Below are 23076 nucleotides of genomic sequence, written 5' to 3'. Positions count from 1 at the left end.
GGCTGGACTTGGGCCTTCACGTGCCATCCTGCCGCTCTGAGATAAGCACCCGTGGGAAATTGGCGTTTGGGTCCTGATTCTGTTCCTGGGATGACTTTGTTCTTCCTGCCTGTCGGCTGATGCCTCAGGTGCTCTTTCCAAGAGGGTGAGTGGTGATGGCAGTGCTGTGGTGGACCGCGATGGGCTCACCCTGTCAGCAGGAGGTGTGCAGGGGGCAAGTCATCATTTTCCAAGGTGGTTGTCTTGACCCCTGTTCCCCCCATGGCTGCTGAGTCGGTGCCACGGCCCTGCAGGGTCTGCAGGGCTGGACGGGAAGAGCCACAGGGAACTAGACTGCTCTCGACACCTGCCCTGTTTCTGTCAATTTTCACTAGTGGTGGGGTAAAATAGAGGATTTCTTGGGAGCAGATCCTAGGCATCTTCCCTGGCAGCCAGGAGCAAAAAACCCACTCTGCTAAATCCTGGCTTGGGCCATGGGTTTTGCTGCCCCAAGGCTCAGTTTTGGCAGGCTGGTGGGGGATGGTTGGTGCCTCTTCTGGGGCAGAAATTGGGTGTTGGTCCCAGGTGATTGAGAGCTGCCACGATTTGTGCTTCTCACTCACTTCTGTGCTTTTGAACCTTCCTCCTTCTTTGTGAAGAGTAACAGATTTAATGGGAGTATTTTCTGATGAGCAGGCAATTTAAAAATAGCCATGGCCAGAGAGAGAAGTGCAGTATCCATCACAGTGGGAACTAAAGCCATCTGAGAATCGGGCTGGTTTCTCAGCTCAGCCTCCAAAGTGTTTCTCCTGCCGCAGCGCAGCTGAGGGCAGAGGAGCTGTACGTGCACAGGGACAGACGTTGGCTTCAGACCGTTTGTAAGGTACTCTGCGCCAGGGGTTTTGCAGCTCGAACAGCAGCACTGCCAGCCTAGATTAAGTTGATTTGCTGAGTTGTGCGAGTTAATTAACAGGCCTGCTCAGCAGTTCTGACCTCTGATCTTGTGAGAATGGATCCCATTAAAAAGGATGTGGGGACCGTTTCAAGGTGTAGTTGTTCTTCTTTTCATTTTGACAGCCTCTGTGGATATAGGGTATCTGCACATCCTCAGGCTCTTCTTTAACGCTGCCAACAGAAGTGCCCACAAACACAGGTTGTGGTGGAATTGGGGTGAGGAAGGACTAGCAGTCCTTGATTCCCTCTCACCCACCAAACTATAATCTGGTGATTTCTGGCGCAGTCTCGGTTTGAGCAGTCAAGGAAGACGCGAAAGGATCAGTATCTAATTATGAAAGGTCCTAAGGGCTTAAAGGTTTTATAGTTTCACCACCTTGATGGCTTTCTTCTAATGTCATTGTTGTGGAAAAGAAAGTCTTAAAGGAATTCTCATAAATTCCAGCGAGGGGACTTCAGTGGAGGTAGTGAATTTTACAGATTTGATGTGCTGATTACTCTGGTCTCCAAGATCAAGGAGCGCTTCTGGTTTCTCTTCCTTTCACATTGCAGCTTCAAAGGCAGCATTTGTTTGTTGCCCAAAGGGGAGGCTGAATGTGAAATAAACATCTGCAAGCTCTGAAACACTTCAGTATTTGCAGAAGTCTGTGGGAGAAAAGTGCTGCAGCTTTTTTTTTTTTTTTTTTCCCTACACACACACACACAAAAAAAAGGCATTTGGACATAAATGCAGTATAATCGCAGATGATTAAATGTTCCAGTGGAATAGAGTTTAGGCTTTTTTAACTCATTTATTTCTCTGCGGCGTCCTTTAGGAGAAAAGCCTTATCAAAGTATTTGTCATCAGCTGACTTTTTTTTCTTTTTTTTCTGCTGCTAGAAATAATTGCTGCCTCTTTTGTTTCCAGAGTGAGTACATTGCACCCTGTGATTGCAGACGGGCATTCATCTCTGGATTTGATGGCTCTGCAGGTACCTTTCCAGACCTTGGGTTCTTGCTACTGTGCATAATTCCCCTATAAAGAAAAGGTCCCTTTCATGGCACGGATGTAGGATGGAAAAGGAAACCTATCTGGCTTGCTTGGACTGTTCTCATTTCAGCATCTGCAAAATTATGTCTTGGCTACCCACTGGAATTATGTAATATCAGTGCAATAACAAATTTTCAGAAAATGTTTGACCCCTGAATGAACCTCTCATAAAGTGAAATCCTGTTAACTCTTTAATGTGGTGCTTGTAGCCTATGTTCATTTCTTTTGATGTGGAGACAGCATGATCAGCTTTTACATTGCCCCTTTGGGTTAGGGTAAATAGTAGATGACTTTAGCCCTTCTATTTAAACAGAGAGTGGGCCAGAAGCACTGCATTTGGAAACTGAGCTTTGTGGAAAAAGTTTGCTTATCTTGCAGAGACAGGATGTTTTCTTGGCTGTAGGATAGGTCTGCGTGTCAAGAGACCTAGTTTTTATCCTAGCTGTACCCTAAGCTCTGTAGCTGACTCTACTGTGTGATTGTTGGCAAGTCACTTTAGGTTTTTCTGTTCCCCCAGTTGTAAATTGGGTTAAATGCTGCTGTCTATCTGTTTGGAGGGTCCATTCATCAGCTCATAGGAGCTGTGCTGGGACCCCATGTGGTAGGTGATAAATTCAAGGCTGCAGGTTGCTGCTAATGGATAAAATGAATCCTGTATTAATTTCATGCCTTCTGCATGGCCTCTTCATAACCTTGATCTCTATTTTGGGATACCATTCTGTACTTGGAAGGTCTGTGTTCCTAGTCTAGCACTTGGTGAGTCAGTGAGATTTCACATGGGCTCACCTTGTGTTTCCTGATAGAAAACACTTTTGTTTCACACCTTTCAGGCTCAAGCAGCTTAAAATCGGGGTTTGTGTTGGGGGAGTTTAGAAGGCAATGAATTCACATTTGAAAACTCTGGTCTACTAAGCTGGGCTTCAGTCTCTGCACATAGGTGAGGGAAAAGATGGTCAAGATGCAGAGACTCAAAGACCAGGATTCAGTTTGTTTGTGCCCCTGAGTTTCTTAAATAGCCAAGGGCAAGGCACTCAGAGTGCAAGGAGTCTTGCTGAGATGTTACTGCACCTCAGCTGTCTTTCATTGCTCTGTAAGGCGTATTGCTTCCACAAAAGTGTCAGTGGAATGGGACAGTCACTGAAATCAGCAGAAGTTTATGTTCATATTTCCCATTCAGCCATCCGTGCTACAGCTGTAACATTTGGGAAGGGATGCATCCCATGTCTGCTAGCCTAGTAACAGCTGTCTCTTGTGGGTGACCAGAGCTTGGGCTTCCTCCCTGTAAGAAGATGGGATGGAGTCTGGTTGTGCCCAGTATGTGTTAGTGTGACAACAGTCAAGTGAAAACCATGATCTCTATTAAGAGGGTTTGGAAAGCCTTGTTTGAGTTGCAGTAACTGGCTGAGCTCTGTTCAAGTTGAATTCTTCTGAGGCAATTCATTAAGCTGAGCCCTTGTGCATACTGTCCATAGTGGGACTTGGAAGATCATAGTATAGGGGAAACAGTGAATATTTCCACTGAAACTCGAGTAACATTTGAACAATGAGCAGAGCTGCCTTCCGGGGAATTCAGGTGTGTTTGAAACACACCCACTGCTATCTGTGTCTCTGCACGATGGCTGTCCGCCTCTCTCTAGCCACATCTTTCTGCCTTCCTGCTTAGGTACTGCCATTGTAACCGAACAGCATGCAGCCATGTGGACGGATGGACGTTACTTCCTGCAAGCTGCACATCAGATGGATAACAACTGGACACTCATGAAAATGGGTATGCAGGCGGCTGGGATGCTGCTCCGCTAACACACAGATAGCAATCACTGGTCACTTTTCATGTGGCGCAACTTGGGCTGTAGGAACACTCCATCATGTGGGGGTTTAGGAACATCTTGGGTACAGTACTGCTCCTGCTTTAAGGTCCTGCAACTCTTCTTGCCCATGAGTGCAGACCTACATTAGTAGACGTGTCTGAAATGTTAGCTTGGACCTGACTTTTTGGGTAGTGTGGGAACGCTTCAGCATGGGTGCTTCTTTGAACCTCTTTTATCCATGCAGGTCTGAAAGATACACCGACTCAGGAGGACTGGCTAGTGAGCGTCCTCCCAGAAGGCTCGAAGGTGGGAGTGGACCCCTTCATTATTCCGGCTGGTTGGTTTGACTTTATTTTATAACTCTGGATTGGGTAACTGGATTTTGCTTCCTTGCATCCCTGACCAAGCTGTTGTGTGATGCTATACAGCTAAAAGTTGCCATGTTTTCACCCAGAGGTGGTGGAGGGTGAAACTGTTTTACAAACCAGTTTGGTTTTTAGGCATGTATCATGAGAGCTCCGCAGCAGCTCATTGACATGCTCCAAAACACAAGGGGTGAGAATTACTGTCTGGGTTTGCGGTGACTTTACCTGGAAAGCAGAGTCCCAGCCACCTCCTTTTGTCTGTGCTGTGGCTTGTCATGGGCACTTCAACACAAAGATGCTGAATGCCTTGGCCAGCATGTGTGTGAGCCAGAACACCCAGGCAAAACTTGCCATGCTTGGTCTGCTTGGGGTGCTCAGGGTCTCTGCAGCTCTCCCTGTAGGAAGCGTGTTCCTGGAGAGGCACCATGTGTATCAGATGAACGTGTATCCATCCGTCTATCCATGTTTCAGAACCTGGAGCTCAGTTCAGAGACCATGGGAGGCAAGGGAAGATCTAAGGCTAAAAATCAGACTTGTGGCTATGTGGAAGTCCACCCTAGCCCTCATCTAGCTTAGGTCTAGTGTGGTTCTTCATTGCCCTGGGGTGGAGGATGTCCTTATGGCAGCCTCTGGAGCGTCTTCTTCCAGTGACTTCTGTCTTCCAGCTGGGGCAGTAGTTCTTCAGCTCAAGTATGAGGCTCCAGGGCTGCAAGGACTCAGGTTCTGTACCTGCTGCTGACTGTAGTGGCTGCAGTTGTGGGTCCGTAGTTTCAATAGCTTTTTCTTTGTTTTTTAAGAGGATGGGAAGGAGGATGGTCTGAGAAGAAAGGAGGGGGCTCAGATTCTTGACTTCCCCCCTTGACTGGGGCTATTGTTCAGCCAGTGTGTTCTTTAAAGTCACCACTGCTGACTCTTTTCCCTTTGGCAGACCAGTGGAAGAGGATGTCCAAAGCCCTGAAAAGTGCTGGCCACGATCTTGTGCCTGTCAAAGAAAACCTGATTGATACAATCTGGGCAGACTGTCCCCAGCGCCCCTGCAAGCCTCTCATCACATTGGACCTGAGTTACACAGGTGAGAAGCTCAAGTCCCAAGAGTCAGGAGATATTTCTACTGCCCTTCCCATTTTGCTTTTCCATTACAAAATAGTGAGGAAAAACACTATTGCAGCCCAACATGATCCACTGTGATTCAGTCCAGAAGGTGATCGTACCTCAGGTAATGGCCCCTTTGACCTCAGCTTCAAATAACCACTTTCTGGAAGTTAGCTTCAAAACAATTCATGTCTTAGAGAGGAGGAAGCTTGTTTGAGATGGTTCATATCAGTCATTGGGCAGGAGTGAGGAGCACAAGCCAAGCACACTGTGTTTGAACACCTCCAAAATCCAATGCGTCAGTCTGTGCTTCTGTCACCATCCCAGTAAAGCTGGTGACTGTAGCTTTTCATGTTGTGTTTTGCAGGGGTCAGCTGGAGAGACAAAATCCTAGCCCTCCGTTCAAAAATGGCTGAGAGGAAAGTGCTGTGGTTTGTGGTAACAGCCTTGGATGAAGTAGCATGTAAGTCTTTGCAGTTGGCCTGGGCTGTTGCACCTCCCTTCTCAGTTTTTCCTCCAAATAAACTTCCTTCCTCCTGGGAAAGGAAGAACCCTGCCAGAGTGAGACACTCAATACAACCAATGTATTTGTTAGAGGTCAATTAACTTGTATCAAGTGCAGTCAAGAAATTTGGTCACAAGCCATGAGTCTGTATTTCTATACAGTGCCTTTTTAAACCGATGAAGCTCTTGAATACTTTTTTGGCCCAGGATATGCAACAAATCACCACCTTTGAAAAACAGCCCAGGTAAGGGGAAGGGAAGGTCATGTATAAAGCCTGAAGCAGTTTGAATGAAAAAAACCCAACCTGTGAGATTTTCTGGCTGTAAGATATCCTGATGCTGCCTCACCCTATGGGATGATGGAGACTTTCTGCTGTGGAGGCTGGGCTATAAACAAAACAATGCAACATGTGGCTTTGTATACATAAGGCGAGGGTGGGGTATACAGCATTCACAGTCCTCTTCATAATTTTCATGGCTTTTAAAATCAGTCTTTACCTCTGCAGTGTTCAGCAAATGCTTGGGTTAAAACAAGTAAGTCAGGCCTCAGTTCGTATTTCCAGATCATTTCAGCCCAGGAGGGAAGCTGATCCGAGGGTCCGACTGGAGAGTCCTGTGTCTGGGGCTCCAGGATAACCAGGTCTCTACACCCTGGCTCCCTGCCCAGTGTGTAGGAAGGGAGTGTAGCCAGAAAAGGCAGTGGTTCCCCAGGGACTGTTGTTGCTAGTTTTGTGTATCCATGCCTCTGAGTGATTTCTGCTGATTAATGTTAGCAAAAGTCACCAAGACCCAGAGTGGTGCAACGGGAATGCCAGCACTGGCGGAGTGTGCTGTTAATGCATGTGCCCCATGTCTGATCTGAAATGGTAGAAATAAAGGTAGTGTGTTCTTAGCTCCGGCACAGCCAGCGCGAAGCCTCCAGCACGGGGAGAAGCCAGCTTGCTGAGGTCTGTAGGCTCTCCTGGATCTGGGACGCTGAGCACAGAGCTTGTTTCATGAAAGAAGTACTTCCGAGAGTAGCAAATATGATTCCTCCCTGGGGAGGCCTGTGTGAGCAGAGATTCTGTCTCACCTTTTCAGGCACATCTCCAATTAAATTAATGATAAATTGCTGCCCTGAGGTGGTTTCAGATTAAATGTCTCCAGCAAAGCCAAGCTTGGTTATGAATCAAGGGTTTTAAGATGAACCAGAAGAGGTCATGAGAGGAACTTGCTGCCAAGTGCCTGGTAGATTTTCTTTTCTAAATTGAGGGGGGACGCTTTAATTTTATCTAATTAAATTCACTATATTAAACTCCAGACAAGCTTCTGGAGACAGAAACAGAGGGCCACAAAACGAGGCTGTTGCCTCCTTGCTGCATTGAGAAACGGATGAGTGAGGAAGTTTGTACCCGCGCAGTAAAGAGTTCTTTGTGACTCTTTCCTGCTTTCAAGTGACCTACTCCTTCCCTGGGGAGGATCAAACTCTATTTTTACTTTCGTGGCAGAATTTGCACAGTTTGAATACAGTGCTGGTTGTGATTTAGGACATGCTGGTTCTGTTCCCAGCTGTCCTGCTGGCTGGCCTTATTGCCTCAAGTAACTCATTTCAGCTAATTGGATACCCTGGGGTTTTTATTTGACCCTAAAATTGGGAGTTTGGAGATTCTGAACATATCCTTCTCCTCTTGACTTTGCCTGGAGTTGTGAGAGAGAAAAGAACCTAAGGCTGTGAAGTCCGCATTTGAGATGTTGGAGGCACCCAAATGAGATGCATTTTTGGAGTATTTTGGTCTTGCCTATTGTGTCTCCTTTCTCTCAAGTATCAAAAGAAGGATTAGATGAAGTGTTATCTTCTTTTGTAACTTTAAAGCTTTCTGGCTGTTGAAGTGAGCTCTTATCACACTGCACAGACTGGAAAGAGCAAATACTTATATATTTTTTAATGCATGTCCATGTCTTTTTTTGACAATATCTGCTTTTTTCCAAGTCAGGCCCTTCCTTGGAAAGTTGGACCCTGATTTCCCTCCTGGATGTCAGTGTTCAAGCTGCAGTTCTGGTGCCATCTCCTGGCAAAAGCTCAGGATTGCCTGAAAGGCAGCAGGATGTGGGAGCTGGACCCATTGCCTGCACCCATGCCAGCTAATTGCTTGACTGTGTTTTGCTGAGCTTATTCTTGGCCTTCTCTAGTGTTACAAAGGATGAATCAGGACCCTGATTCTTGACGTTTTTATTTTCCAGGGCTCTTCAACCTCCGAGGCTCTGATGTTGAGTACAATCCTGTATTTTTTGCATATGCCATCATAGGAATGAACACAATCAGGTACTTGTATTTCCTCCCCTCTTCTGTCCCCCAAGATGCATTCTTCTGTGGGAGATCTGTTCTAGCAGTACACTCTGTCTTTTAAAACCGCCTACACCCAGGCTGCTTTGATGTCCCTTCTGAGCACTTTTGTCTTCAGCATTAATTACTTTCCTCCACTGATCAGAGCTAGGAGAAGGGAAGCAAGAACTCCACTGTGCTCCCCAGTACCTCGGCTGACTTGCTGGGTGATCTTGGGCGGGATGGCTGACCTCTCTCTGTCACCCTGAGATAATGTGGAGGGCTCTTGGAGCCCTAGGTGAAATGTGGGTGAGAGCCAACACTGGCCTGCACATTGGAAAACTTCTCTCTAATGTCATTGATGAGTTACTTCAAAACTGAAGGGACTGTGTCGAAAGGTTTCAGGACTGGTTTATGCCGTAAAGCTGCTTTCCCCTAGCTGTCCCCTGTAATGAGCCTCAGCAAACACAAATGTTTTAGAGGCACCTCAGAGCTGCTAGCTGGAGGCGTCTGGAGTAAAACCTGGCTGTGTGAGTACAGCCTGTATGCGAGTGTTGAGCTCAAGTTTCCAATTCAGTATAAAGTAAGAACAGTGTGGTGCTTATAATAACAGTAGATTTTTCTCCTTCCAGATGTTGCCCTTAAAAATTAGAGAACAGCCATTACATGCCTCTGTCGCTCTCTCCTGGTTGAAGTGTGGTTATGGGATGCAGCCATTTTGAATATGTCATACAAACAAAAATAACAGCTCCTTTCCCCTCAGCAGGGTGGTGTGTCTTAATTTCAATGCAGGATTCAAGCTGTGTGAAGGCCAGTGGATAAAACAATCTAGAGGAAATTGTAAAGCATAATTAACAATCTCTTCTGTCTCTTAAACATCACCAGAGCAGTGTGGTTACTTCTTCCTCCCTTATTCAAACCTCTGTCAGATGTGGGCCTACCTATCTGCTCTTTCTGATTTGTTTCTCAGGCTCTTCATTGATGGTGACCGGGTGATGGACCCAGCCGTGAGGGAACACTTACAGCTTGACTCCACCCTGGAGCCTGAGTTTAAAATCCAGGTGGTGCCCTACGGATCAATCCTGACAGAGCTGCAGGCTGTTGGCGCAGGCCTCTCACCCAGGGAGAAAGTATGGCTCAGTGACAAAGCCAGCTATGCTCTGACTGAAGCTGTCCCCAAGGTTTGTGAGCCTGGTGAGGGAAAGGACTTCTCTCCTTCCTCCTCAGTGCAGTTAGGGATGGTTTTAATGAGGGCAGCTGCCCTTGGTTTCCCCTCCACAGAGTGTGCTGTAGGCTGGTGCCTGTGTGGCAATCCAGCGGTGCTAAGGTATTGAGGGGTTGTTTAATTCTGGGGTAGCTCTCGCTGGAGCTGGCCTTCCAACTCGCTAAGCTGATTTACCCAAAGGGTTGTCAGCTGAAGATAAGGCAAGTACAGTGAGAGAGGAGGGAGAGAGGGAGCAGGGTGAACTCGGGTCGCTGTGCCTGAGGCTAGAGCATCAGCCTTATGTGCACTAGCAATAAGAGCTGCTTTAGGAAATGCTCCCAGAAATTGAAGCAGGAAAGTTGGGCAGCACTTTCAGGAGGGGACACTGGGCTTAGAGTGTCTGAAGGTGGTCCTCTTATTTGTTTCAGTAGCTTGAGAATATGGAGCAATATGTGACATACTGAATATGGGAGGAGCAGGGCGGCAGAGTTGTTAGAGCAGGGAACACTGAGGATGCGGATAGTCTGCAGGCGCTTGTTGTCCATGCAGTGAGTGCATCTGCTGAGGGACAGTCGTAACATCAGAACGTTTTATGTATAGCTTTATGTGCTGTATCTCACCCTGGTAATTGAACCTGGCTGTCTGGGAGTCCTAATATCTTGTTAGAGAGTCAGGAGAGGAGACGCTCAGTGAAAGACACAGCAGCAACTACAGACAGATAAGCTGACTTCCGTTCATCTTGTGTACATCTCTTGTTTGCTAGAGATCACGTTCTCTCTGGAATTCCATCCAGTTTAGAGACATCTGGTAACAGACACTATGAAAAACATCCTAACAGATACTGTGAATAAATATACTACACAGTGATATGGCTGGGAATCAAGGCCTAGTTGGCATTTTTCCAGATGTTACTTTGGAAGACCAGGCCCAACGAAGAGGATTTTGTGCTCTTGCTGAGACGCTGAAGAGTCCAGGCTTCCCGCCTGAGAATCGCAGGGCTCAGATGAAGGGGGCACTCAAGAAAAAAATAAATTGTAAAGTGTTTGGCTGCAAGTCTGCATTTGCCCACCACCAGGTTTCTGCTCCCTCCAGGTGGGCAGACATCCCCTTTCTGTTGCGCATACTGCTGCAGGTGTGTTTAGGGTACGGTCCTACCAGTGGCAACATAGCAGCTCATGGGGCTTGAAGGCCTTTCCTGTACACAAGAATTTTAGAAGTGACCTTGTCTGTTTCCCAAAAGGCAGAGTCCCAAGTGCAAGGTCTGTTTGTGTACCCCAAACTGCCACAGTCTGATACCAGCACAAATCTCTCTAGCTCTTGTTGCCAAAATAGCAGCAGGAACGGCTATTTCTTTTCTCCAGTGATGACTTTGCTATATACCTTGGTAGCTTCAATGCACTTGGTGCACTGGGACAGATAATAAAACCAAAAAGGGAAGTTTTGGGAAGTTCTGTCGCTGCCAGCATGTCCCTTTAATAAGGGATGTGGCTCTGAGTGCCTGTGCTCTGACTTGTGGGAAACATGCCCTTTACCTTGTGTTTAAGTTTAAAAGAAAAAAAAAAGAAAGAAAAACAAACAAACAAAAAAAACCAAACCCAAAACAAGACACGAACATGAGCAAGACTGATGCATTCTTTGCCCCTGTCCAGAGTTAAACCTCCTGAGAGCAGCAGTTCATTTCTAGGTACAAATGGCCTCTGAACATAAACTGCTTAAATTTTGCCCACTGCCTTTCAGGGTAGCAGAAAGCATAGAGGCTATGGAGCATCCAGGATAAATTGTGGCTCTTCTGACTTCAGGGTAAAATACCCCTTGTTGTCTTGTGGTTGAAATGAGCTAACCTCAGTTTAGGTAAGCTGCTGTAGCTGACATAATGCAGAGCATCCATGTTGAAAAGTACAGCCGGTCTGGCCTAGATAAAGGACTGCAATGAGTTTACCCCTGTAGTGCTGGAAGTTTCTGCTGATGTTAAATCGTTTCTGTGCTAGGTGCCCTCTGTATGCCTGGGGAGAGTCCCTGGCCCAAGGAGTGCTGTGCAGTAGAAAGCAGAAGGGGAAAGAACTGAAATGTCTTGGTTAAAAACCACCCTGTGAGTCAGTGGCAGAGCCAGAGTTCCTCGTGCTGGGTGGTTTTTGCCAGCTCTATGCTACTTTACAGCAGCTGAGCAACTGGCCTGGGGTGCTCTAAAGAATGCTGGTGCTAGAAGTCTGTCTATTGCCTGCCTCCATCAAAGCCAAATATTGATGTTGGCAAAAATCCAGTGCATTATTAAACACAGACCTGCAAACCCTTTATAGATTTGCCTACAACTGCAACTGTAAATATGCTTTTCACAGATTAATAGATCTGGGCGGTATCTGTAAAAGACAATCCAATCTAATACAAAATCTGACTGTGGAGCAGTTCTGCCCTGACTCTGATAGTCTCCTGTGGCTTTTTCAGCACTTCAGTTTCTTCATAATCTAGTGTAATTGTCCTGCTGTTTTTAAGAATCTGGAAACTAAGTTTCTAGGATTTGTGAAAAATTGGTCTTCTCTGAGGGTCTAACAGGCCTATCCTATGCATTTGGGTGGTGTTAATTTGTATGCTGATGTGTTGAGAATAAGAAAACAGCACACAGCTTGGGCTGGGATTGTATAGGAGTCCTTCCCATCCCCCAATGTATAATGGGTCAAGCAGAGAACTGGAGCAGAAGACTTCACTTTTATTCCTTCTTCTGCGGACTTGGGCAAGTTACCGCAGGTGGCAAACTTTTGAAGTGACACTCAGAACCAGCCAAGCATTCCCACTAATGGAAAGACAGCTGACATCTAGGGAAAATGCACAGTGGTAAGGAATCGGTTATTAGTGCCTAATGCAAGGCCACCCGATCCAGGTGCAGGAAAAGTTTTTCTCAGACTCCTGAAGTAAGCCTCTTTTGGAAGAGGACAGCATGTAAACCTCAGCTTTGCACTGGCCTTCCATGGTTTTTGCTGGCTCTTGATGTGTTTGACAGAGCTGCTGCTTGTTAGAAGTGCGGGTGCTCAGTGCTGAAGGAGCCGAGCCCTTGGGGCCCAAGGGGGCCTCCAGGTTTGAGTCCAGTGCTCGATGCTTGGGCCTGTTCCTTTGCCTGTTGCTGCCTGAGGGTAACAGTAAGGTAACAACTCCAGGTGACTTTTTAGGTTCATGTTTCCACAGCCTAAACTTCACTGAAGTTTTAGTGTTTCTTGCTGGCTGTTTCTAGGCCTTCATGTGTACTTCACCAAGAGCAAACCCATGGCTTGGACATGGATGCGATATTCAGGCTGTTCAAATCTTGACGCTACTTCATGGTGTGCTGTTGGCACTCTGGTTTCCTGGATACTCCTCATGACTCCATCTTCTACAGGCAGGGACTACTTCTCCTCTTTATTCCCCAGTGTGCTTAGCTAACCACTAGTAACCAGTATCCAACAGTCCTGAAGGCTTAGAGAGGCTGCTGAAGTACAAATTGTGGCCAGGCTGGGTTATTAAATTTGTAGGATTGTGTTGTTTGACTAATCCACGTGTAATCCCTGTCCTTCTGCTGCAGGCTTACCGATACCTCACCCCATATACCCCCATCTGTATTGCAAAAGCTGTGAAGAATGCTTCAGAAACAGACGGCATGAGAAGAGCACATGTAAGTAAAACCTTGAAAGCCTCCTTTTGCATGGAAGGAGGTTTGCTTTACATCCAGGGAAGGAGATTACATTTTCCTTTAAATTTGTGTTTTGCATTAAAAAGCAAGTATTTGGATGGCAGAGTGAAAAAGGATTTGCCTCTCTAGCCTTCTGTTGAACATCTACTGTTGCTGAAGCAGGTTTTTTTTTTTTTGCTTGTTCAGTGCTCCCTTGGAGTGAAGAACAACATGGGTAATAGTGTGAGTAACCAAACTTGCTCTGTTGGGGACTGCACAGACTTGGAAGTGTTAGAGTGTGAGCCCTTAAAGGAATGTTCTCTCACTTTGATAACTGCTGTTCTCTATCTCAGTGAAGTCTTTAAATTGTTATCACCTGAACAAATGCAGAAAGAACATAGAGAAATCCTTTGACATGTAATGCAAAACACAGGCCAAGATGTTCAGAAGCAGCCAGTGTCTTCAGAGTGCTCCGTTTTTGCATCATCATCATGACACTCTGAAAATGGTGCTGATTTTCTAGAAAAGTTGCACATTTTCTGGAAAAGATGAAGCCTGTGTAACAGGTTCACAGTGGGGCTGAAAATTTTTCTTGCTTATTTCCTGTTAATTTTCAAGCAGCAGGTTTTGCAACGTGAGAAATGTGCCAGTTAGAGCAGGGCTGGCAATTCTGGGCTTGCTCCATATTTGCTGCTAGTTCCTTGGGATCTGCTGCTTTCTAATTCAATGCTTTTGTTTCCCTATCAGTTATGGATGAGTAAAAATACTTGTACTGAGCACAGACACCTTATTTTTTTCTGTCACCTGTGGGAAAAGTTGTGCCTCGCTCTTGTACATTTGTCTCTTGCTCCTTGCCCTTTAGAAAAAAAGAAGAGGGGGAAAAAAAGCCGAGGGAGGGAGGCAGTCATCAGGCAGGAGAGAAGCCAGAGGTTGTATGGCAGAGACAACATGGTGCCTCTGAGGCTCGGCACGTGATGGGCATATTCCCTTGTCGCAGGCCGAGATGCATTGTATCGTCATCTCCCACGGTCTGAAACACAAGGTCTTCTGTGTTGAAGCAGAAGAGACTTGTCATGTGTGGGGTAAAGCCAATGTTTACTGAGGACTTGGTAATCCTTTGTGATGAGATATGTCCCAGCAGCAAACCTTTATTAAAATTTATTTAATTGCTCTGATAAATTTTCAGTGCTTGCATTAATTACAAGATGCAGAACCTGGAAAGACCTCTTACGTCACCTAGTTTGTCTCTCTGAAGCTTGCAGGTCTAATTGCTTTGCATTAAAAGCAGTGTTTTTACTGAGGCTTTATAAATCTTACTTGTTCTCAGTTCTCTTTTTTTGTGCCTATTTTAACAGATTAAAGATGCTGTTGCCCTGTGTGAGCTCTTTAACTGGCTGGAGAAGGAGGTAGTGTATCTTTTTTTTTTTTTTTTTTTTTTTTTTTTGACCTGGAGATTTTATTGCGAAGTAAAATTCTTCATTAGCACAAACCTTTTGATATTTTTATAGTGCCTTTGCTAAGACCGGGGGGATATCAGGTTTTTTGTTTGTTTGATTTGGGGGATTTTGATTGTGCTTCTGTCCAAGGCTGAGTTAATTTCTTTGAAAACATATTCCCACTTATTTTGCACAGACCAAAGCCAGAGCAGCTGAGGAATGACCTGAACAGACTTAATATAGGCTTAATACTGTCTTGTGCTGGTTTGATAGTGTACATCATGAAATAATGTCCAGTTTAGTGCAATATTGCAGGAGTATTTTTCAGGATAATCAGCGTTGTCCAGCAGTATGGACAGATTTGGTGTTTATGAATGGAGACGTGCAGTCAGGCTTATGTGCAGTGAAAATGGGTTATGTCAAATTGCTCCTGTTTGCTCTGTGTTAGGAGTGCATAGTGAAGCAAGTGTTACGCAGTACCTTACTAAGCTGTGTTCCTTCCGTGCTACTGAATGCCTGAGCCCATTGACTTTACTTATAAAGATGCTTTGGTGACTTCCAGAAGGTGCCTTTTTATGTGTCTGAGTACCTCAAGAAATCTGCTCTGGGGGATATGAGACCTGCCTCTGGCTCCCACTTGCCTGTTGTCCCGTCCTGGGGAAGTCAGTTCAGCAGTCTGTGTCATGGGTTTTGATTTGCCAAACGTCTAAGATAAAATTCCTCTTTCCCCCCCACTCTCCCCACAAGTGCTTCCATCTCTGGACAGAAGCAGATTTCAGCTAATACCACGGACTGTTGAAATAGAACAGTTTAAATCTAGTGTAACGTGACTGTGTGAAGAGATGCTGCTGTGTAAGATGCTACTTGTGTGCCTGCCTTAGCGAAGCTGATACTGCAGTAACTGTTCCCCAAGCAGGGCTCGGCAACCCTGCCACGACCAGTTCTGCTTCCTGCTTCTCACACGCTCTGCACAATACTGCTGAGTTTTTGTTTGTCATCACTGGCGAACGAGGACAGAAAACCTGGAAAGGGGCCACTTCAAGACTGGGTTTTACAATACTTAAGCATTGGGCCTTCCCTGTGCATACAGCATTTCCTTGGCCTGTTGGCATGCTAATTCAGCCTAAACCTTTGTCCCCTAGGTTCCAAAGGGAACAGTGACAGAAATAATTGCTGCAGATAAAGCAGAGGAGTTTCGCAGGTAAAAATAAATTCCATGTGAGGGAGTGTCATTCTGGGTGGGCCTTTCTGGGCGGGATTTTTATCCTTTGTTTTTATTTTACACTTTAGAAATCCAGCTCACTGTCAGATGTATTTTACCTGAGGACAAACCATTACTCCGGGATTTTTTTGAACACTTGAAAGAGTTGAGGAAGAATTGGGTCCCTTGGGAGTTACAGGTCCCAGCCCATTGGATCCTACCTGCTTTCCTTTTGAGATAGCATTGAGGAGTGCTTTGGGTTAGGGCACTTGAATATGAGATAGTTGCTTTCTTACCACGGAGGAGTTAAATTTTCCCCCTCCTCTGATGGACAGTGAGCATCATTTGTATTGAGATATTCCATGTGTACCTCAATAGGTCCTCTAAAAATGCCTATGAGTAAATAAATAATAAAGAAGAAATTGTTCAGGATGTCTCCTCCCTGGGTAGTCTGGGTGGTGAACTTCCTACTGGTAAGGACTGGATAGAGATAGAAAGCAGGTTTTCATGTGGTTGGGAAGATAGAGTTTGGATCTGCACAGTTCTCCTAACCAAGTGTTGCTTGCCCAAATGGCTTTCAGGACTAGGGGGAGGCTAAGGTGAAGTGAAATAAAGAATGAAGATAAGGTTGCAATATTTGCCAGGACTTCTCTCTTGCTTGACATGTGCTGGGGTGCCCCAGGTGGCTGATATGCTCCTCATTTATGCCGTACTGATCACAATCTCTTCTTTCAGCCAACAGAAAGACTTTGTTGAATTGAGTTTTGCTACTATTTCAAGCACAGGTCCAAACGGAGCCATCATTCACTACAAGTAAGAGAAACACAGCTTCTCCTTTTGTCCTTCAGCAAGCATACTGGGAATGAGCTCTGTAGCTTCTCTGTGGAGTCGCAGCAGAGTGCTCCAGAGAGACATAATTGCTGTCAATTGCCATCTTGCTCTATTCCACAACAGCTTCCAAACTTACTAGATTAAAAAAAACACAACTTGCTCTCCTGGCTGGAATGCATTTATTATGATGCTGGTCTTGTTCTCTGTCCTTTGTGGCCACTGAGGAACCACCTGTCCCAAGTGGTGACTGACTCAGCTCAAAACAATTAAGAGTATAGGTAACATCTATGTTGGAACAGAGACTTAATCCCTGGCCCAACTCAGTCTAAAAGCTTTTATGTCTGTGAAGAGCTTTTTTGTTTCCTTCATTGCATCCACCACATGCTGACTGGCAGAGCTGGAGATGGGCTTGACTCGGTCTCTCTGTGCTGTGGGACAATTGCTAGTTCTAGAAATCAAGAGGGGTGCCTGTCTGCTCAGGGGCATAAAGAATGGCTATTTGGTGGAAATAGGCTAGCAAGGATGAGGGTAAAGTGCAAACTGCACTGAAATAAGTCCGGGAACAGGTGTTGAGGATTTCCTGGAAGCAATAAAACTATTCTGTGCACCTAAATTTTATTTACTGTAGACAAATATGCTCCTCACTATGATCCCTGGCTCAGCATGTGTGGGATTTCCATCGCTGCTACAAGAAATCAAAGCTGACACATCCAAGCTTGCACTTAGTGTGGTTTTTGGACCACAGACTTGGGCTAGAGGCCTTAAAACCATGGAACAAATAACTCTGTGTTTAATTGAACAGGCCAGTTCCTGAGACCAACAGAACCCTGTCTATGAATGAGATCTACCTCCTGGACTCGGGAGCACAGTACAAGTGAGTGGGATAAATGGTGCTGAAAACACTGCATTCTCTGCTCCTAGCGACCACCCTGCAGGGTCAGCTCATCGTTGCTCTGGCAAGCACAGCAATGTGTAGCGGCTGACTGAGCAGTTTTTAGAGCCATTTCACAGAGAGCCTGTCTATTGTACCTCCTCCGAAAGGTGTTTGTGGGATCTTGAATATAGCTGTTGGAAGAAACCTGCATGGGGCTACTTAAGCATTGGGGAGGTCTAGATGGGTGGTTTGGCTTTAGTTGTGAGACCTCTGAACTAGACGTGACACCTTAGTGCTTTGTTACGAAAGGAGTTGGTGGTTCTCATAGACACATGGAACTAACGGGCCCTTATTACTGGAGGGGGCAGAGTATGCAGAGGTGGATTTCTGCCTGGCAGATTTTGCAGCGAAAGCACTGGATGACTGATTCCTGGCAGCAGGCTTTGAGCTAGATTCAGGGCGGCAGACAAGCCTTCTCTGGGGCAGGGAACAGGATCTAAAAGTGCGGTTCCTCTGAGTCCCAGCACCAGTGTTGCCGATAGCCATGCTCTGGCTGATGGGGTGTGCTTCTGTCCGTTCCAGCTCTGTTCACTGGTGCACTGGTGTTAGAGCTGCAGGCCTGGCTGCCCTGGTTTAGCCTTGGGCTGTCTACACAGCAACCTGTGCAGCTGAATAAGGTACCCACCCTGCCAGGTTGCCAATTTGACTGATTTTGAGGCCAAAGGAAGGTGGAGCAAAGGTGCAGGGAACAGCCCTGTTTTGTGGTATTCTCTCTTTCCAGAGAGACTCAGAGGCAGGATTTCTCATCCCAGTGGCCTCTTGGGTCTCAGGTGTGTTTTGGGGAAGGCAACGTGTCCGTGTCTGTTTGCTCACTCAGCACTGTTTTGACAACACCATTCAGTGGCCTCAGTCTCTGTGGTGGTTTGTTGTGGAGCTCTGACTCCACTGAATATGAAAGAAGTGATGTTTTTAACCAGTGTAAGTAGATTAGGAATGGTTTGTTCAGAAAGATGCAGGGTGGACCTGACTGCTTCTTTGAGACGAGCTTTGTCTTTAGAGCTATGCCTCTTTGTTATGTCAGTCAGGAGCTTTGAAGAGGAACTGTGCAAACATCCTTTGATAAGATTTTTACAATGAGATCTTTTATTCCCCCTCTGATGGCCTAATTAACAATTTCCTTAGTGCCACTATGAAAAGCAGCCTGTGAATAACATATAAGCTGGACATCAATGGCATTTACCACAGCATTGTGACAGGGATGCTCAGCTTGTCACTGCTGAGAAGTTAAACCGTGAGTTCTTTGTGACTGTGGTGTGTGTGTGCTGGGGAAAAGCGTAGGCACAGGCATGAATGTTTCAGAGGGAACTTATTATTTCAAGGCCATCTGTGTTTTTGACGCCTGGCTCAAAATGGTATTCGTAGAAGGAACTTAGAGCCATTCTCTGATGTCATCAGAATGATGGACAACTTGTAAAAATTTTAGTACAAGGCATCCTGAGGGTAACTAAACCCACTTATACTTACTTTTTCAGAGCTGACAGCCATCATTTGCGTGCATGTGTACACATACATACATGTGTATATATATATTTATATATATATATACAAACATTTTAAGCTGCTAAAGAATCTTCTTTTAATGCAAGTAGACTCAACTTGACCTTCTCTGTCCTCTTCTCTATGGGCAGTGCCTGTTGCTAATCCTCAAATTAGCTTCACTTTTACAAGCAGTCTAGATTCTAATTTGAGAAGAGCTGTGGGATTCTTATGGTTGAAAGTTAACATTTTGAATTGTAAATCATTAAGGTTACATCTGGGATGTGTGCGTTCAGGAATTTTTAGGATTAGGAACTGTTATATCATCAATGTCTTGTGTAGCACAGAGCAGAGAACTTTACCCAACGCTTAGTTTGGTTGTTTTGTTGCAGTATGACTGGCTTTTTCTGTGCTTTTTCACTTTGGTCTCTTTTTTTCCCCCCCCCATCATCTTGTGTCCTGCATCTTTGTTTGCCTTTGGAAGAGATGGCACAACAGATGTGACTAGGACAATGCATTTTGGCACACCATCAGCCTATGAAAAGGTAACTTGGCATCTCATTGTGTGTTGGGATCTGACCCTTGTTATTAGAGATACTTGAACAGTCATTATGGTGCTTAAAAAATAATGATGTTCCCTACTGCTGTATAGTCAAAGGGATCTATTGAGTATCATTTATTTACTAATAAAACAAGTGACAGTATTTTTATAAAGACTAAAAAGGAAGCTGTCAGACTTCAGATTTCCAAAATTGAAGTGAATTAAAGAATGATACCTCCCTATCTTAAGATGCACACCTCTCACCTGGAAAGTGACACACCTTCTCCAAGAAATAATAAAACCTGCAGGCTGAAGATGCACATTATTGGCTTGTCCAACATGGGAGTTAAGTTGACTTAATTTAGTATAAAAGTCGGTGTTTAGTGCAAGGTTGTGGTAGTGGTTTGTGTCTAGCTTACTGTGCCAGTCTCAAACTGCTGTAAGAACGTCCATGTTGGGAATTGAGCAATGTAATTTTGTTTATGTAAAATCACTTCTTTAATTAAAACTCATTTCATCATTAGTTCACTCAGTGATGAAAAATATGCTGGAGGGTATAGTCAGGAAGTAAAGCTACAGCCATGAGGAAAATCAGTCATCTGGGTCAAGTGAATATCCTGTTGCTATGTCTGCAGTCTGAGTTTGTGACACACACTCCATAATTAGCTGATAAAGATCCTTACAGTAATTTAAACTCCTCCTGCTTTGCTTTGGCACTGCCAGTCATAGGAAAGCATGAGCAAATCTTGCAAGATTCTCCACAGTTTGCTGCAAAATGCAGCCTTGCTTTCCATTTCTGGGGAGGGCAATGTTTTATCTCTCCTTGTTTACTCATGGCACGTATTGCCTTGACAGGAATGCTTCACATATGTCCTGAAGGGACATATAGCTGTGAGTGCAGCCATCTTCCCAAATGGAACCAAAGGTAGGTTGGTGGGGTGGAGGTCTCAGGGTGTTTTGACCACAGCGGTGACCTCTGGAGAACCATTAAGGGATCTGAGAAAATGTTATGGTTGACAAGCCTGGATGTGTTAGGCAGATATTGTAGCTCTCCATGTCTGTTTCTGTCACTGCATTTTGGATTCTGGATTACTGATTCCTTCTCTTTTAGCAGCTACTGGTGCTGAAACTTCTGAGGGAAGAACTGAAGGGTTTTCAAAGTGCTCCAGTTCTAGGATGGCAGTGACTTTCACCACTGAATTGCACTCTGACACATCTGTGGCCTTTTTGTGCTTTGAGGTTGTCTTTATGCTTTACTCATGGCCCTATCAAAGGAAGAGGTTGCTTTCCAGCTTCAAAAGGACTGGCTATTTCTCTTCTAGTTAATATGCAGTCTCTTTTATCAGCAAGCAGCATGGGAATATGACACACAAAGGAGCTGTTTTGATTCTGTGCAGGAGAGGCTGTGGTATGCACTCACTGAGGGTGAATTTGTTGTAGAGCTGTTTTCTCCCTGGTCAGGGGAGAGTTGCCTCCAGCTTGCATTCTGGGGTAGGTGAGGATAAAGCAGTTGGGTAGTGATATGAGAAACCTGCACAGAAATTGTGGGGTGTCTGAAATTGCAGGTATGGGCCTAGTGTTCACATGCAAATGTAGAAATTCTCTGCATTCAGGTGGAAACAACCTGAAATGATTGTGCATCCCAGCATGAAGTCTGGCTGGTTAATTCACCAAAAGCAATTGCCAGGTCTTCCACTTTGAGTTTACTTAGTGCAGCTACCTTTAAGAAAGGTGCTGAATTCTCTCTGGGCATCCAACCCCTAGATCCTTTCCTGAAAACCCCGCTGGAGTAAGCAGCAATGCAATGCTTGTGATGCAGGCCATATTCTGAAGAGCTGTGTAACTGGAGAGGGAGAGGGATTCTCTACTTGAGAATGGGCTTGAATGTCAGACTTGCTAAGTATGGTAGCATCTCTCCTGTAACTTGTAACAAACTAATGACTTTATATTTTTTTCATGTTCTCCAGGGTTGAGCCCTCAGTGTGATTATCAGAAGCGCTGAGGGAGCCTGGCTTGATCAAGTTCTCTCTCCACATCTGTCTCTTCCCCTTGGCCTGCAGGTCACCTTCTAGACTCGTTTGCCCGCTCTGCCTTGTGGGACTGTGGTTTGGATTACCTGCACGGGACAGGACATGGAGTTGGCTCTTTCCTAAACGTACATGAGGGTCCTTGTGGCATTAGCTACAAAACCTTTGCAGACGAGCCCCTGGAGGCTGGCATGATTGTCTCCGATGGTATTTGTGACTCTCTTGCTATTGGGGAAGGGAGCGTGCTCTTAAGATGTGGAGGGAATAAATCTGACAGTGGTGGAACAGGAAGGTGGGATCACAAGCCCTGATCCTACTCCTCAGTTTGTCACTTTAATCGTCATTTAAGCTCTCTAGGGAAAGACCTTCTCATGTTAGGTCTCTTACCTCCCATAAGTCATCTTTGCAGTCAGGTGCTGCAGGCCCACTCCCTGCTTTGTACAGTGCAAACTGTAGCAGAGCTGTGCTGCTGACCAGCTTGGCTCTGCCATGCAGCCTCCCATTCTGCAGTGCAAGAGTTAGCTACAGTTCGAGATGGACACTAAGCTTTCAGGAGCTAATCTGGTCTTTGCTATGGGATCTTTGAGGCAGCTCTTAAATATTTACATGCCTCATTTCTCCTGCAGTGCATTAACTACCTAGTGGGGCTTGCTGAAAGACTTATTCCTTCAGGGCTGCAAAGTCCTTCCAGTGAGAAAAGCTAAACCTGGGAAAGCACCCTCTAAAGTAACTGTTTTGGGGGACCTTCTTGTCATAAAGAGATTAATTTTTTCCTAAGTTTTTTGGTAATGTGAACACATGTACTGTCCTCTCCCTTGACTTAGAAGGAGGCTCTGTGAGCTTGAGGGCTGTCTGTCTGGTTTCTCCTCTCTTGTTGAGGACTTTTGCTGTCACCTTGCTCGGGGCTTTTGTGCAGATTAAGTAGAGTCAGAAATTTGTTTGCCTCTCCGGATGCCTGATGTCAAGATTGTTTAGCAACTTCAGTGGACTAAAACCTTGGAGAAGAAGTTTGCCCATAGGGAATAAATATTTACATGGTGTATCTGTGTGGCTTAGCTGATTATTGTCTGTTTTTGCAGAGCCTGGGTATTATGAAGATGGGTCCTTTGGGATCCGAATAGAAAATGTTGTCCTTGTGATCCCAGCTGAAACCAAGGTGAATGACTTGCTCAAGTTGCACTTTTCTCCATGTGTCAGTGGTTGTAAGACTTAAAGTACTGGAACTTGAGATGGGACCATGCTGCAGACAGTTAAATGCTACTCATGAGTGGTATTCTCCAAAACCCTGCCATGGTGAAGACTGATTCTAAGTCTCCCCTGTTAACAGAGACATTGAAGACAGTTCTACTTCTGCAGAGTTTCCGTAGGTTGAAATCTGTATGTGAGAGTTGTTTTAAAAAGTTTTCTCTCAGGATATCAAAGACCAGAATCATTTTTAATGCAGCACTGGCACATTGCTGTAGAGTATCTTCTCAAGTGGGGATTTGCTTCTCTGAGAGCCCCTAGTGGCAGTAGAACCAACACCAAAGTCAGATTTTGACATGCTAAATGCAAGTGTGGCTGGGTTATGCTTTTAGAAATGTAAAACTGGAAATGACCATATGGTCGTCAAGCCCAATCCCTTCAGGTTGTGACGTGGGAAATGGCCTTTTAAAAATGACTACTGAGGGAAATGACTATGGTTTATATTGCCTGAAATATCCAGAAAAAAGTAATTATAAGTTGCTACCTTCTGATCTGACTGTTACAAGGATT

The 23076-nt window shown here is 45.3% G+C and overlaps 1 protein-coding gene across 2 annotated transcripts in view; it reads left to right on the top strand.

The window, feature by feature from the left end:
• Positions 1 to 23076, top strand: part of XPNPEP1 (X-prolyl aminopeptidase 1) — a 40083-nt gene that overhangs the window by 4008 nt on the left and 12999 nt on the right. Inside the window, exons 2-17 of one of the 2 annotated variants that reach the window (XM_013955861.2) lie at positions 1841 to 1904; positions 3627 to 3731; positions 4016 to 4108; positions 5065 to 5208; positions 5596 to 5691; positions 7953 to 8034; positions 9005 to 9215; positions 12789 to 12878; positions 14231 to 14281; positions 15454 to 15512; positions 16248 to 16325; positions 17146 to 17217; positions 19238 to 19298; positions 20150 to 20219; positions 21355 to 21528; positions 22401 to 22477. In XM_013955861.2, coding sequence (XP_013811315.1) covers positions 1841 to 1904; positions 3627 to 3731; positions 4016 to 4108; positions 5065 to 5208; positions 5596 to 5691; positions 7953 to 8034; positions 9005 to 9215; positions 12789 to 12878; positions 14231 to 14281; positions 15454 to 15512; positions 16248 to 16325; positions 17146 to 17217; positions 19238 to 19298; positions 20150 to 20219; positions 21355 to 21528; positions 22401 to 22477 — 1527 coding nt within the window. Of the gene's footprint in view, positions 1 to 1840; positions 1905 to 3626; positions 3732 to 4015; positions 4109 to 5064; positions 5209 to 5595; positions 5692 to 7952; positions 8035 to 9004; positions 9216 to 12788; positions 12879 to 14230; positions 14282 to 15453; positions 15513 to 16247; positions 16326 to 17145; positions 17218 to 19237; positions 19299 to 20149; positions 20220 to 21354; positions 21529 to 22400; positions 22478 to 23076 lie in introns of those variants that run through there. The other variant, XR_010884747.1, reaches the window with a different exon arrangement.

Source organism: Apteryx mantelli, chromosome 7 (assembly GCF_036417845.1).
Source record: "Apteryx mantelli isolate bAptMan1 chromosome 7, bAptMan1.hap1, whole genome shotgun sequence".
NCBI lineage: Eukaryota > Metazoa > Chordata > Aves > Apterygiformes > Apterygidae > Apteryx > Apteryx mantelli.
Note: the sequence above shows the minus strand (reverse complement) of the source record. Positions and strands in the feature narration are given on the sequence as shown.